Source organism: Eufriesea mexicana, unplaced genomic scaffold (genome assembly GCF_001483705.2).
Source record: "Eufriesea mexicana isolate 0111107269 unplaced genomic scaffold, ASM148370v2 scaffold10344, whole genome shotgun sequence".
In the NCBI taxonomy this organism is placed as follows: Eukaryota; Metazoa; Arthropoda; class Insecta; order Hymenoptera; family Apidae; genus Eufriesea; species Eufriesea mexicana.
Genome location: NW_016918030.1, coordinates 187,068 through 203,594, shown reverse-complemented (window position 1 = coordinate 203,594; position 16,527 = coordinate 187,068). Strand labels below are relative to the sequence as shown.

The window sequence follows — 16,527 nt, the reverse complement described above, 5'->3', positions numbered from 1 at the left end:
TAATTTTGAAAAGAAAATCGGTAGTATTATTTTTTTTTTCTTTGAGATCTATCAATAATTTAAAGTCATTTACATATTTAATATTTTATAGGTATTAATTGATCAAATTATTGTGAAACGCCATAATGTTGCGCCATAGAATAATAATATGTAGAACGGTTTTGAATTCAAGAAGTTTGTTTAACGTACCGGAAGCGATCGATCAAGGAACATTAGTTACTTTACACGTCACACGCGACAGGTATTGACATTCTACGTGCATAAACATATGCGTTGTTTACAAGCGATCGTATTTTCAGAAGAGGTTGTGTTAAACGCACATAGATCACGCAAAGAATGTTACTTGACTGTAGTGAACTGCAATGAAGTACGCAGTATATTACAGCACAAAGAACTTTGATTCATCGTTGAATAAATCTTGAATAAATTTACTCAAGATTATCGTTACAATTTACAAATACAAAGTAACACGAAAATAACAAAACAAATTGAAATCTTCAGAAATAATTAAGAAAGAATGTGTTCACGTACGTACACATAAGTAATTGCTTTTACACTTTATTATTTAACGAATATTTAAAAAAGCTTTATGAACTAATAAATTCATATTACATATAAGCAGCCTATAATATAGAAAGTTACGTTTCAAAAATAATTACGCAGTATGAACAGATACTCCATTCTTTATCAGTCTTTTTTCCAATTATGTAATTGAAGTGATTCCCTTTTACAAATTAAGCAACTTATTTAAACATAATAAATTAAAATATATATTAAAAAATAATGTAATAAGAAATTTTTAAAAAGGAAATATCTTTCTTATTTTTTAATTATGTTTCAGTTAATCATATCAAATAATATACAAAATTACGGACAAAAAGTTATTGATGTTTCTATGTACAATATCATCCTCATTTTTTACAAATTAAGCTAATACTTTGTAGATAAAACGAGTCAGTTTGGAAAGGTTTATTCTTTTGGCTAGAATACTGGGTAAACAACGAAGTTCGAAATTTTTATACGCGATTCATCGTGGCACCAGAAGCAAAAGTAAAATAAACGATCAAATGCGGGTCGTCGCAAATCAGTTGCTTCCTTCTTCTACGGTTTATTTTTCAAAGCTGAGATTTCGTCTGTCCACGCTTGAAGATTCGTTGAACGTGGCTTCTGGATAAAGAAAATTCCTCTTTCTGAATGTGCCTGCCTACAAGGCTTTGGTTTTTTCCCATACTTTGTAATTTATTTTATACTGAAGACAATGAGATATTAATCAGTTGTAAAATGCATATGTATATTGACATGACAAGCCGACATTTTTAATTCATAGGTAATATAATAAGAAGATACATGTGTCATGTATAATGCTTAATTGCGAAATGACTAGTAATTTAAATTTTTTAAATTGAAAAAGATACGATTAGTCATGAATTCTTTTTTAATACATTTTTTATTTGTTTATATAGATTTACAAAGATTGTGTGATTATACGTTACATTTATTAGTACAATAATGCTTTCACTTTTCGAAACGAAGTTTATTGATTTTGAAACAGGTTTATATAGAGGCAATAAATGAAACACTATTTTACGTTTATTATCGCATCAATTTACTTAGGTATATTGCTCGTGGGATCTCTTTGTCGTTAGTTTATTTTATGGTTACCAATCATTTTCGATTCTCCAATAAATTTGGTAAATGTTTTATCAGACTTGCGTTTAGATGGTTTTGGTATCCAGTCGAATGCTTCAAATATTTTTTTTCGATAATTAATTATTATATTACAAGATACAAAGTATCATTTCTTCAGGGCACTGTAATATAATAATATAATAATATTATAATAATTTATAAAATGTAATTGACTTAAAATACGGAGTAAAATTCAGGGATTAATTTCCTTTACTTAAATTCATAGTAACAGTAAAATGTAATAGCACAGTTATATAATACCGTATAATATATAATATAACCATAAAATATAATTGATATAATTTCATAAAATAAATCGATAAATCTCCATTATCTAAATCCATACAGAGTAAACCTACATGCTTAACATTTTGCAGTGCTTGAACAAACTGCGAGTCACCATGTAATAAGGTTGCATTATATATGTTCAACGGTGAATTCGCTAGATTATGAAATCGAACGCAAAACGATCATGAGGAAATCAATACTTTAGGTACTTGAAGAACTACGAGGCACTCGCACAGCGGCTCGTTGAACTACACACCTTCGCCAGTTTACCTTCTGTACTCCTGATTGATGACTTCGACACCTACGTCACTGGTTACAAAGAAAGCGAGATGACGCAAGATATACACATCGCCAAAACATGTTCTCTGATTCTCGATACCATGAATTCGTGTGCGCGAATTCTGAAGTATAACGTAAGTAGCGACATGATTCGAATAAATGTATTCTTGGAAAAAAGCAAATATATTGGAAAAACAGGAGAATCGTTAAAAAAAAAAATTTTTTTTGTGTTCACTTCAGGTATATGTATGCGCCTGGTCCTCGTCTGGGATGAACAATATTTGCACATACACGATATATTTTGTGAATATTTGGAACGTAATAAATGAAAAGGAGAGTAATACGATATTGTTGCAAAAGTACTCACAAGAGACTCCTACCGAACAGTGTCCGTCCTATAGATACTGCAAACTTGAAGATGGAACGAGGGTATTGAAGCAAGTTCTATACGAATCTATGCAGGATTGATCCTATAAATTTGTCCTTTAATCACAGTGAATTATTTCAAAATGTATATTTCAAATGCAAATGAAGGTGATACAATAGAAGAAATAATATTACAATAGAACTTTGATTATGGTATGTTAAGAAACACGTGTACTTCTATATTACTTGATTTGTATTATGATTTGTTATGTTTCATATTTCATTTACATTTCTTTTTATACGAAGAGTTTGTGCAATGAGGGACTAATATAGTATTATTGATTTATAGGAATTGTTTAATTAATTCAAATAATCAATGTTTTATTGTAATATAATTTCAAATTTTATATATATATATATTATTTGTTATATATTTAATAGTATTATAGAATATAATGCTAGAAGGATACTTCGATAATATTATATCAGATCTATAAATTAAATGTTGCAACAAGGCAATAAAGTCGGTAGTTAAATTCCTTGGAACGTATATACCAATCTTCGTTCATGCGACACTCTAAAAATCTAACACCGTGTCCTTGAAATACGTTGAAACTCCAAGATCGCTTGCAAGCAACGGCTCATGCCATTTCTGTATACCTGCGGCAAATTAGACTCGAAGAGCTTCAACGGCGAATTACATTTGCATAGTCGACTCATAATGCCATAACCAGCGCCATTCTGCTCTTAAAACCCGTCTATTAAACTAACTTCTACATTCGCATCTTTGCATTTTAATAAACACATCATCATCATTTCACCAACACTGTCATCGATACAAGAAACTTTATTGTTACAAAGAGGAACAAGTATTAATCGGATCCAATTAAGGCTTGACGGACGATTTTTCTGTCGGCATTATTCTCAAGGTATAGAAACGCCATAACAAACGACGGTAACCCGGTGAAAAAAGACAAGTGCACAGGGGGCTCGGATGTTGGCGTCCTATTGTCTGGTTCTTCTGCTCGACCGGGTCGAGAGCCGAGTCTCGGGAAGAGCCCTCATATAGACTGAACCGACCACTTGTTCCAATCGGTCCGAAACAATCTGAAACTGACAGGACTACGGACCAGCCATTGGCTTCTCACAACCAGGTAATAAATGGAAACTTGGAGACACCGTAAACTTACCATGAACAGGAAAACGCCAAAAGAAAGACACATTTTTTTCGAAGTAGTCGATGTACACGGATAAGGAGATACACTAATATCATTGAACAAATAGAGATCAAATTGTAGCCAGAGTCTAACTAAATTAATCAATTACAGGTCGATCGAACATGATGCTACGTACACGTTTATATGGAAAGAAAGGAAAAAAGAGGGAGAGAAAGGTGCAGATAATTATGGAGCAGAAAATTGCAGGGTGACTTATACTAGCAAAAGTTTACACGTCGCGAATGGACCGGCTCTCTGTGGGTTCAGGATCAGCAAGACAACGGTAAACCACCGCCGTTCTGTTGTCGTGATGAAGAGCAAGAAAGAGACAAAAGAACGGCGGGCAAGGGACGAACATGGGAAGAAAGAGGGAGAGGAAGAAAGGTGGGAAAAAGAGAGGGAGAAAAAGCGAGAGGGAAGATCGCATACCTGAGTGAACAGGTGTGCCGGAGTGGACGACGAGTGAGTTGCTGTCCAACCGACGGCGGCTTGGCCAACGAGCAGCCTGTTAAGTCCCTTCGTGCACGAAGAACAGGGACGCAATCACTTCGCCGATTTCAGAATTCGCGACCGCTTGGAATTCCAGCGAGGAAAGTAAAATCCCTCTGAAATCGTTTGGGACTGTTAACGACTGGCTTGTTGCTTTAGTTGAACGTCTCCGGTTGGAGCACATAAAATCCATAAATATGGAAGATTAAAATTATTTGTTGAACTTCATTCTTCACTTTCTCAACTAAAAGTTTTGAAAATGGAAAAGAGAAATATAAATATGGTGCCAGATTATAAATTTACATATTCAAATGAAAAAATTTTCAAGAGGTTTTTAAGAACATTTTTCAGCTTTAAGATAACTGAAATATTTTTCTAAAATTTGTATAATTTTAAACACTGGTATTAAAAACCTTTAAGATTTCATTCATTTGACAAGAAGAATTGATTTTGTGAAATTCCGTTTAAAAAATGGATATTCTTTTTATTTTTAATTATTTATGTTTGAAATTATGCTTCAAAAGTAGATTGTAAATATAGAAAGATTTTTGTCTCCCCAGTTACCTGAGACATTGCGGTATAATTGCACTCACGATCGTCGCCACTTTCTCTGCTGGACCGAGTGCATTCGAATACCAACAACCACTCTGAATTCATCCATAAACTTAACAATTACTTTCTTCTTGAAATAAAACTTAGTTTTGTTTACAAAAATAAAGTTCTAATTTATTTCATTATTGTAACTTGTTTTTATTATTATTGCTTCAGGTAATTATTTACGCTGCCACAACCACTATAATAATAGCTGAGATATCAGTATGCAATTAATAAAATAACGATAAGAAGGAGCTTTAACAACTGTTAAGGGTAAAGAAATAAAACAACATGGACGTTTCTTACCTCTTATTTCTCAAGAAGAGGAAAGTAAATACAACATGAAGCAGCTAGTAAAGTTGTTTAAAGGCGGTTAATGGCGAACCCTACGAGTGAATTACACCCACGGGTACGTAGGTAGTCGAGCAATAGCGAGTTATTATCTCGCTCGCTACGCCTACTAGAAGAACGAGTTCAATCGAAGAGTTCGATCGTTCTGGCCGATTAACCACCATTGTGTTTGCTTGTCTTGAGCAGGTGTCTCGAAGATAGATATTGCTTGCACGCGACAACGTTAGGAATTATTGATGGAACGACTGGCATACGGTCGGTTTTAAATCTGACAGAATTTAATCTCACGGTCTACCCTATATCTAATTTTATGTCGTGTCTACGAGCGTGAAGTGAAATATTGTATTTGCGTGCATTCTGCGTTGCAAATCACAAATGGTAACTATATAAATTACGTATTCATGGTTTTCATAACAGAATCGTCTCGATACGTAGCAATATTATTATAATAGGTGTCTCCAAGAATGGAGGCTCTTCTATTATTTTAGAATTGGGCACATAAATGTATAAAATAAATGGGGCTCATAAAATTACTAAATTATTTACATTATCACTAATGATTATTCACTAAAATTTCTTTACTCAGAATTGTATTTTCTTTTTAATTCTAAAGTAAACCTTGTCTCGTAAATCCTACTTTATATAGGTATGAACATTAAGTACTTGGGTGAAATACGATGGTATTTGATTTATCAGCATCTGATTCTAGATGTTCCTTGCGGAACTTGAGAAGAATAATCGGTTAAAGGATGATGAAAGCGCGAACTACGGATACGAAAGGAATAAATTAGATCTCCGATTGAAATTTAATGAGGAACGTGGATGGCCACAGGTGTGCGTCCGCTTCTAAACGCCCGTACGATCCGCCTGCACCCTCTCACACCCTACTGCCAGCCGGTCGGTTGCTGTTAAAAGCTACATTCCATCGACCAAACAACCAGTTCTGAATCGGTTTCGAATTCTCGATGGCTCATGAATCTTCGATCGCACGGAACTACCTAGGAGTGTATATCGCTCGATGAAGAAAGCGAAATGAACGTCGAAATTGCTTTATTCGTGTCGGCTAGAATACATAACGTGGTTGGATGTATCATATTACAGTACATTGCTTCCTATGTCAGGGGAAATTGCTTTTGCAAGGAAATTGAAACTTTCTTTCAATAGGCGATCGTTCTATAGATAAGTAATTCCGATTCTTACCGGATCTGTATGCATATCGCGTGGTTGATTATATTGTAAACGAGGCACCATATAAAATTGGTTTATTTTTGCTGTTATCTGTCTCAGACGGTAGAGCAGTGTCGAGAAGGACATCGAGTACCGATAGGAAGAGCTGCTGCTGAAATCAAGATGTGATAAGGAAGCAAGATAAAAATAAATGTTGCATACATGATTTTTGAAATTGTTGAAATACGTGGGATTGAAGAATAGGTAAATTAACTTTGATTATTGTTAAAAATAACTAAAATACATAAAACAACTAAAAAGCAAACTTCTAAAATATCATTCTACTATATAATGTTTCACGTGGATAGAAATTCTTCAACGTATCTCGTTAAAAATTTTTACGAGAATATATCTATAGCGTGTTATTCAAAGAAATTGGGAGAGCGTAATTTAGTGTTTACAGCAATATCGTTGCAGCTTGTTTCAAAAGATACATTATAAAGGTATATCAAACTCTTTTATAGTCCATAAATTTTGTTGATGTAATCTTCAATAGAGTTTACTTTTTTGAAAGATAATCCAAATACAATTACAAGAAGACAATCTGGAAACCAAACAAACTATAATCATTGCAACGAGCGATTCTGTGATTCCTTGAAACAGCCAGCAGGCATTGAAGCTGAGGCACGAAATCCTCGTCATTTTTTAACCATCGAAATTCTCCGATAGCGACGAAGAGGAGCGTAACACAGGACTGCAACGGGGAGTCTGCCATCGGGCCGAGACAGGCTGCTCCAGCAGGCAAGCAAGTGCCAGTTGCTCGGCGGCAGTTGCCACGGCTGGACATACATTTGCGTCCTTTCGTGGAGGTCTTGGTCTGCATGCAACTTACCCCCGTCACGGTTCTTTGAAAGGGAACCGAGGGTCTACGGTAACTTGGGAAAAGAAAGTGACGAAAAGGCAGCCTACAAGATCGTGAAAGCATTTGGAAGAAAAGAAACGGCAAGGGAAGAAGAGAAGGAGAGAGATCATGAAAAGGAGGATGCCATGTGCCAGGAACAGTGAGTGCGTGTGAGTGGCGTGCGTGTACGTGCGTGTTGGACCAGTGGCTTCGGTCCTTCGACCCTCGAGGACGTACCACCAGGCGAGGACACGATGATGATCCCTATGATACGCATTGCCATCCTCCTGTCTGTGTTCGTCCATCTCAATGCCGCTACAAATACTATCACCATGGCTAAGGTAGGTAATTTAAGATTGTATCATTTGCTGAAATTTTAAGGATTCTTTCGAAATTCTAGGAAATCGATATATATGCATGTTGTGAATTGAATTGACTTTTATTTTCATCGAAGATGCTTCTTCTTATGATACGATACTTGGAGAAAATGATTTGGAAAAAGTTGGAAAACTTAACTTATGAAATAAATTAGGAAATTAGGATAGTCAGTGAAGATAATCGGTAAAAAATACTCACAAAATGAAATTATTTATCACCTATCAAGCATAATTCACGGCATCGTTAGAGAAAGGGTTCAGAAGGCAAGAGGGAGTTAAATGCATCAAGTTGCATTCATCCTTAAAACCTAAACGCTGCACTCGAGATCAAACATCTATCTTGCAATCGTTCCAAGCAATATATTTCGTACAGCTTGCAAGTGCAATTATTTGCGCAAAATGTTAGCCGGTTAAATTGTTCATTGCGTAGTTAAAAGGTACTCGTGCGGCATGGCTGGCTCTTCGTTAATTAGACATGGTTCACCAGCGCGATAAGTACAGATGAGAACAGTGTTTTCGACCAACGAATGAAATGTTTTTTTATAGTCGTTGCTCGACAGAAAAATTATTAGCACTTGGCGTGCACATTGTACAAGCGTTCCTCGGCCTTTTAAGTGTCCCGCCATGCGATACAAATAGTCTTTTGTTTGCACCAGGCAAAGAAGAAAGGTAAATAGCGGTAATATCCGACGCTCGATTAAAGATCCGACAGCGTAATTTTTTTAATATAATTATAAATACGTGATATCAGCTCTCTTTCTCTGCCTCTGTCCCTGTTCCACTCCCTCTTTACGCTAATGATTAATCGTGAAACTCCGACCAGTACTATGCTCGTTGTTAACTTAATTATGTGGAGCACCCGATAACTTACTGCTTTTACACTCGGTGGAAAGATAATTTTGATTTCTCGTTACGAAATTTTATTGCATTATACTTGCTCTCTCTTTTTCTCTTTCACGGTTCCAAGAAGGATTTCGAAACGACGATTCTTCCGTGAAATAGTACTATTCGTTATCATCGTATCGTGTTGTGTTTGGTCACAGCGTGTTACGGTGAAAATTTACTATTGCACGAATATGATTCATCGTTAACATAATCTATGCTTACGATCGCAGGGGGTAATGCTTCTTCAATGTTTGCGTAATTTTCGATAACACCCACGAAATTTCTCCTTCAAAGAAATTCATGTATTCCTGTGATACCATAATCTTTAATATTCTCGTAATATCGCCAATATTCCTCCAGAATAAAGATCTAGTGGCGTCTAATCAATTTCCCTGGCGATAAACGTCGCAACAATACATGGACAATCCTCGATGGCAGCCGCTAAAGAGAAAATCGCATTTATTTATGTCGCGGTCATTCGTTTCTTCGTCGTTATCGAATTAATTACGATAAAAACGACCGTGTGCCCAGCAACTTTGTTCCTCCTTTCACTGTTTGTTTGTAAACTAATACGTTTCCCCCATACAAAGTCGCCAAGAAATTATACTCACGAGGGACACAAGCCACGGACGTGACGGCGATAGCACGATTTTTTCGTTTCAACGTTGGGATAACGATATTCGCTTTCAATTATTTTCTCCACGGTTAAACGAAAGGCGTGAACGTCACTAAATATGGTACTTCGCGACAACGCCAACAGAATCGCCGATCGTAGCTTCCAGGAACACGTTCTAGAATAGAGTGTTTCACGTATGCATGTTATAACCCGAAAAACCGCCTTCGTACAGCTAAATAACGATGTTAAGAAATCGCGAATATTCCGTCAGTGGATAGTAGATTTATGTTTAACGCTTCTGTTGCTCTGTTTTCCTTGGATTGCTGCTCCGCCGCGGCTCTCCCGATATATCGGGAAAACGCTTATCCTCTCGACGAGGCGTACTGCTTGCATTTCGTTCTACGATTGTACTCTCTTTTCCAGCGACATAGCATTCTGTAAATTTCATTGCTGTTAACTCTTCCGTGAAAAAATTGGTTCGCAGATCGATCTCTTACGGCTCGCTCGTAATAGGAAATTTAAGTTTTAATACTGGGTAATAATGTCGAAATTGGCGTGATAGCAACAAACAGATACGTATAATTACGTTTTCATCTGAATAAAAATCAACGTTAATTTTGTCGAATGCAATTGCATGCTTTCAGTGCCTGGAAAAATGAAAAGTCTGCAGCGAGTCATTTTCATCGGCTTGGTAATTCTAGCGTTAAGCACGTGGTATCTTATCGAAGATCGTTAGAAGGTAGAGTAAAGGTATTTGAAAAAGGGAAACTATGATAATATTATGATCATGGAATATTCTTATGCAATTTTTTATTAATCTAACTTTATTGCTAGGGATGGCGAACAATTTCTTCTATTTTCATCGAGGAACTTTTTATTCCGGAGAATTTCTTCTCCGACTCAGTGAAGACGAAAAGCGAGAAATCTACAAGAAAATATAAATTAAGGAATCCATCGTGCATCGCGAAGGATTAATGTATCACTCACGAAGCAAACAGATTCGCTTCGTTCCTCCTGTAATTAAGTATACTGAATCCAGTTTCCGCGTTATTATTTGCCAGTATCGCGAATTATTCGCTTCGTGCTTCTCAAAAAAGCATTGACTCCTCGTCGAAAAAGGCGCATCTGTGGAATGTGTAAAATCTTTTTTTCATGCCCCCTGTCGAGTCCACTTACGTAGCCACAGGTTTGCCATCGAGAGGAATTCATACGTGGGCACACTTGGCATCCGAACGGCTTTTTTTTCTTTTCTTTCTCTCTTTTTGTTTTTGTTTTTTCGCCTCTCTCAGTTTCGACTTTACACGCTCCCGTCACGCGGCAAACACACGGCCGTGTTACTTTTTTCCCATCGCATTTTGTCTTTTCGATCGACCTTCGCGAAAAAGGACACACGCTTGTTATTAATCAGTGATATTTGCGGCATGCAAATTTCGTTCGTGTACAATAAAATGCCATTCATTCGTAAATTCCACGCGATCACGAGCGTTAATCTTTCGATCACGCGTCCTTCCGATCCTCGCATTCTTTTCGCCGAGGATCGCGGTTGCTAATGTATTTTTCTGGTCAGGGACTTGATGCGTTGGTTGTGAAATTTCCGGCATTTTTCGGTAGAGAATATTCTTCGTTTTTTTCCCCAGTACACTCTGCTTATATCACACAGAGTAAGATGGAAAAGATAGTCCAGTGGAGGAAGAATTTTTGGGAATTTAAATCAGAATTTTTCTCTGATAATTTCTTCCTGTTACATTATCAGAATGTTATCTGAAAGATAGATGAATAAAGAAGGGTGAAAATGTGACAAAAATGTAGTCTCTTAGAAGAGTTAAGTGTCTCTAACGATAAAATGTTAGAAGAGTCTAATATTAATACCAATTTTCTTTTTAGCTTTTACTTTCAAAGTATGGTAACCAAGGAATCTTAAGAGTTCATAAAAATAATTACTTAAAGATACAGCCACAGCAAGTATCAACATGGGATAGTTGCAGCTGGATTCTTTTGCTATTACGGATAATGATATTGTTATTAATAACATTAACAGTGTCATTAATTCTCAATAACATCACTTCAACCATACTACGCCAACCACGCCGATGCAGCAGCGTCGAACCCCCTCAAGGTATGATCGAACAGGCCTCCAAAGATCCATTATCTATAAGTATAACATCCGATCATACTCGTTAAAACAAAAACAGATGCACGACTAAACCATCGCTATACGAGTGGTTTTATCCATAATCTAGCGAACAAAACGATCTCTCTGTCGCATCAAGTGAACACGTTCCGCATTATTCTATTCCTTTTTCACTTCTTACCCAGCCAGGAATTTCGTTCGTTAACATTGAACGTATGCAAATTGCGGGAGACGAATTCTTTTCATCGAGTCGAGAGCCATGGAGTCTAACTTCCGTAAGAAGTAATCTCGACTTTCTCACAGCCGGTTAGAAGAGATAAAACGATCCGTAGGTCCGACCGATCTGTATAGTCGGTCCTCGAACGTGTCCGAGTTGCACACGTGCAACGATTTGCTGTTGATACCTGGAAGAAGAGACACTAGGCTACTTCCGAGTATACGCTAGGGCACGATCGTATCTTATCCAGTTCTGTTCGATTATCATCGAAAAAATCGAACATTTTATCACTGCAGGTGAGACTACTGCAAATATTATGACTCCTTAACGCTAAGTGTCTCGAGATGTTTGATCTTTGCACAACGGATCCCATGTCGATGTCTCGAATTTGCATGCCTCGCATCGGTGTGTCTGTTTTGCAAACAGCCTTCATGTACGCGTGCAGAAAGGTTGCCGAGATAACGAGGAACGAAAGCTGATTATTAGCGTTAAGAAAGAAATTGACGAGACATATGTCTTCGATAGGCCGGCCGATGAATCGTGCCCTGTTAGAAATATAATACTTAATAGGATTTTTCGCTGGGACGAAGACGTCTCGAATTTCGCGTCTTAATCCCCCCGGGGACGAGCAATAATTAATAAGAAGCTGGTTGCACGAATGGCGAGCATCAAGCCGAGAAAGAATGTGTCTAAGAAACCTGTTTGGGGAGAACCAATATCTTACGAGGTCCTCTCCTCTTTACCTCTTTCTCCACTCCTCCCGCCTCACCTGGAACACACATGTGCACCTTCTCGTATGCATTGCGACACGCAGAGCTTCTCCCGAATGCTCAGGTGTTAGCAGATATTCTCCTTTCTACCTTTTGTGCATCGTTTTACCTTCTGCATCGTTAGCCGAAGCCTCTTCATCGTTTCGGCTATTAGCCGGGGTTCTCTTGCTCAGCGTCTTCGAAACGTTTTCGTCTGCCTCTTTATCGTCTTTATCTTTATCGTAGTCAATTAACGTACCTTAAAAATTCTTTTTTGAAATTTAGAATCAAATTTTGATAAAAATCGTGGTGTTTGCTAGGGTAGTGTTTAAGTGCATTTGCTGATTGTTATGGCAGAAGATAATAAAAAGACAGGAAAAGTATTACTTACTCTTTACTCGAGAGAAACGTAATATACTTTTAACTAAAAATTCATAAAATTTATGAGAAGGTTTTAGATTTATTGTCCCGTTGAATGTAGATATAGTAATATTTTGTGCTTCGTGGCAGTATCAATACAGGAAAGCGCACATAGTTTATTCCAAATTTTTCTTCTTTCGTTATGCAAGTACTCTATAAACGAATAGTAAAATATACGCTTGGATCATGGTCAATAAAAGTCCACCAAAAATTCCCGAAATCTTCCTCCTTCTCAAGGATCAATCTTACGAATACGTGGTCGATACCCCAGAGCTAAACAACGTTAATAACAGTTTCCCTATCAACGATCGTTGCACAACTGTTTTACTGTTGCACAAAAGCGATATTTCATCGTTGACTCGCCTCTGTTTTTCGCCTCCTCTCGATCCACATTCGTATCGTATCATTACCAATGGAATTTTTAACATGTTCCCAGCAAAAACGTGAATCGGGTTAACCTTTCCCGCGCGGGATTCCGATCCAGTCCGATTCGATCCGATCCGATCCAATCTGATCTAAATAGCAATTAGCCTGGCAGTAACGAGGCGTTCGGAAAGCAATTAAATTCATAGTAATTTTACAATCGATGTATCAAGTGTGCCGGCCCAGGACCTTGATCGTTGATCGGTAGGTAATATTGAGTTTTATCACGACTCAAATCGATCCGCCGTCGCTACTCTATAATCAATTCTCTGTCGTGTCAACTACGGGGGCAAGCGGTACAGCATGGCGCCAACCTGCTGGAACGCTTCCTTTTTCCTTTTTTTCCCCCTTTCTTCTCCTCCTGCCTTCATACATTCGTGTCTCCGTTCGTATACGAGTTCCTGTATCTCTTTCTTTTCTTCTCCTTTTTTTTTTCCTCTTCGTGACAGAGAATATTTTTCTTCCACCTCTACCAGATCATGAGCCCCCCGTGACACTTCTCTTTTTTCACGTTCCACTTCCTGGCGCCTTGTAATCCTCGAGGCAGAATCGGTAGCAAAATCCCACTGGAGTTAAATGGGAAAATAAGAGACGCATTCTTGACGCGTCGTTATATCGTTCATGACATTTGCTCACGAACCTACAATTAATAGTAACTACCGCGGAAAATGTGCCCCGATAATTGGCGCGCGTGTCAATGATGACGACGCCGTCGAGACGTGCCTGGGTAATTAACGCTCGTCCCGTTAACAGGACTCGTTCCCGTGTGCCAAGAATTCGAGAAGAGCCACGTTTGGCTAATTAATAACCATCCTTCCACTCTTGATGGATCGAAACTGTGCCTCCTTCTTCGTCGACCATTATTCATTTTTATCGAGCTTTCTCCCTCTTTGATCGCTGGTCGTAGGATTAGGTGGGATTAAAGAGAATGTTTATCGAATTTAGCTCGATCTCCTGGTGATCTACCAGCACTTGTATACGGGAGTATCAAGCTTTGCTCGTAAGTATACAGAGAAATGTAGTTTATGGAGCACTGATGGTACTAGGAGGAACTCGAGAGTAGAAATATAATTATTTTCTTTGCCGAGGCAAGATAATATTGGTTTTATGGAATCTTTTAACTTTCGTAGTTATAATTTTATAAAAGAATTATAACTTCTGCGATTTTTTCCCCACGAAATATTCATAGGTTGTGTAATAAATAAGTAGATACATTGTTCGCAGATTGTGTAACAACGGGTGAAAGTCGAATTTGTTAGGCCATATCAGTGATGTATTTAATATCTCCATAATCGAGGTATCAATCATATTGAATACGGTTTGTGGTCAATAAAACTCGATGATTCTATTAAAACGGAAATGAATGTGACCTCGAAATCTCGATATCCAATGACAGAAAAAATTCTGCCGCGTATTTCCTCAGTGAATCAACTTCTGTATACGTGTATAATTTCCTTCCATTTCCCATATGACGCATTTTTCTCGTTTAAAACTTTTATTTTCAGCTTCACTGCTTTCGTTATTTTATTGCACTTTCATTACGTATGGCAATATTTTATATTAAATCATTAGGAAATCACGTAGCACTTTTTACAACTCAGTGTATAATTTCAGGTAGCATAAAAGTCAGAAAGTAAACCAAATCATGTTATTTTTATACTTGTGTTACTCGAGAAAATATTAATTCTATGAAACTACACGCGTAGACTGCCTTCAAATTTTTCATCGATTTCGTTACAAATTTTTCGAGCATGGTAATATAATTCAACATGCGTTACACGAGATATTAATAGAAATGGTCAAACCCGACGTGATGAATGTTACATGGTGATTTTTCGCTTCTTGTTGATAAACCGGCTCCACTGGAACAGGATCGATTTGAATTTGTTCGAAACACTGTCGTCCACGTGATCGGTATCGGTACGAGACGTATGAGACTCTAAATAAGCTTGGACGTAGGTGACCGAAGACAGGTGCAACGAGTAATCATGGTGGTCGTCGGTTGTCTGTGGAAATTTGCATTTTCCACGAACGAGTGCACGGCACACGCTGCTTGCTCTCTTTCTGCGAATTTCCAATTAGCCATGGGATGTCACTGTGACGTGTGTCTGATGATCAACTAGCTGTTTGACCCTTTAATTCGATGCTTTATGACTTGTATGCTTACATTTATACACCATTATTTGAACAGCTTGTTTAATTTGGACGATGAATATATCTAAAATTTGCTGGTACAGATATCAAATGGTTTTAGATATCTTCTTTCAGTTTTAGTCATCCTATTTCTAGGTTCTATTGAATCAACTTTCGAGATAATGTATGTTGAGGTATTGTTTGAAACGTTCCACCATGTTGATTATAATGGTATATTTTTCAATGAGTTTCTGTTATTCGTATCGACTCGATAAATTTGTCTTTGTGAGCGCTTAAACGATATTTTAATGTCTGCATTAAATAGAGGAACAGAAGAATATTTATTTTTCTTTTCTGTGTGTAGTCTGGCTTTGGGGAAATATTTGACAGTGTCGGACGTTAAATGGTCAAACCCATTTTTCTCTGTAACATTATTAACTCTCGATTAGTTTTAAGGATATACATATATACATCATTTATAAAATTTGTACTTTTAACTTTCATAATAATAGCATCTAAATCTGACATTTGAGATATATTGAAAAAATGAAGTAAAAATACACATATAGTATATAGAGAGGAAAAATTGTATAAAATTTTATTTTCGAAATTATACAAACGAAAGCATGGTGTCTGGTATATATCTATACCTCACTTAGTATTATGAAAGTTAAATATAAAAAATAAAAGATGAAAAAAATTACTTTTTGTATACCTCAACTGGAGTAATCGATATTCGATAAATTACATCCGAAAACTTTCAACTTTAAATTAACCACGAGTCCACTTGAACTCTTTTATTTAATAAAAATTGAATGAAACAAAGTATAAAGTGTACTTAAACAGGAGCTGCGGAAAATTTATATCCATTAAGCCATTATATCTCTTAAAATGTACTTATCCATTCATATCTAAATTTATATTTCTCCCTACTTTCCCCTTCGTCGTAAAATCCCATTACCGGATAAAGAGCAAATAAAAGGTCCGAAACTTCATTTTTCACGCCTCGCGGTTATCGTCTCGGGTAGTAAAGTCGGGAATCGGCGTAATATTTTCGTTGCACGTCGAAGAGATCGGCCAGTTACGAGTCTTCGATGCGAAGCGTGCTCCAAGCGGGTTGAAATTTATTTTCTGCCAAGAGGAAATGCCTTGGCGCGCGCGATTACGCGCCGAAAAACCCGTTTTGTCCGCGCGCACCAAATCTTGTTATCGATTTTCACTTTTTTTCTTTCCAC

At 37.1% G+C, this 16,527-nt stretch overlaps 2 protein-coding genes across 4 annotated transcripts in view; both read left to right on the top strand.

Annotated features, from left to right (window-relative positions):
• The first annotated feature begins 1,376 nt into the window (after window positions 1-1,376).
• Window positions 1,377-2,724, top strand: LOC108553380 (uncharacterized). The gene is made up of 3 exons (XM_017908248.1): window positions 1,377-1,383; window positions 2,167-2,390; window positions 2,497-2,724. Exons 1-3 carry the CDS (start codon window positions 1,377-1,379, stop codon window positions 2,722-2,724), a joined length of 459 nt encoding a protein of 152 aa, XP_017763737.1.
• Window positions 2,725-7,231: 4,507 nt separating this feature from the next.
• magu (SPARC related modular calcium binding-like protein magu) overlaps window positions 7,232-16,527 on the top strand; it is a 24,165-nt gene continuing 14,869 nt past the window's right edge. The window contains exon 1 of one of the 3 annotated variants that reach the window (XM_017908303.1): window positions 7,232-7,682. In XM_017908303.1, the coding sequence (XP_017763792.1) occupies window positions 7,596-7,682 (87 nt within the window). In that variant the 5' untranslated portion in view covers window positions 7,232-7,595. The remainder of the gene's footprint in view (window positions 7,683-16,527) is intronic. The other 2 variants (XM_017908304.1, XM_017908305.1) reach the window with 2 other exon arrangements.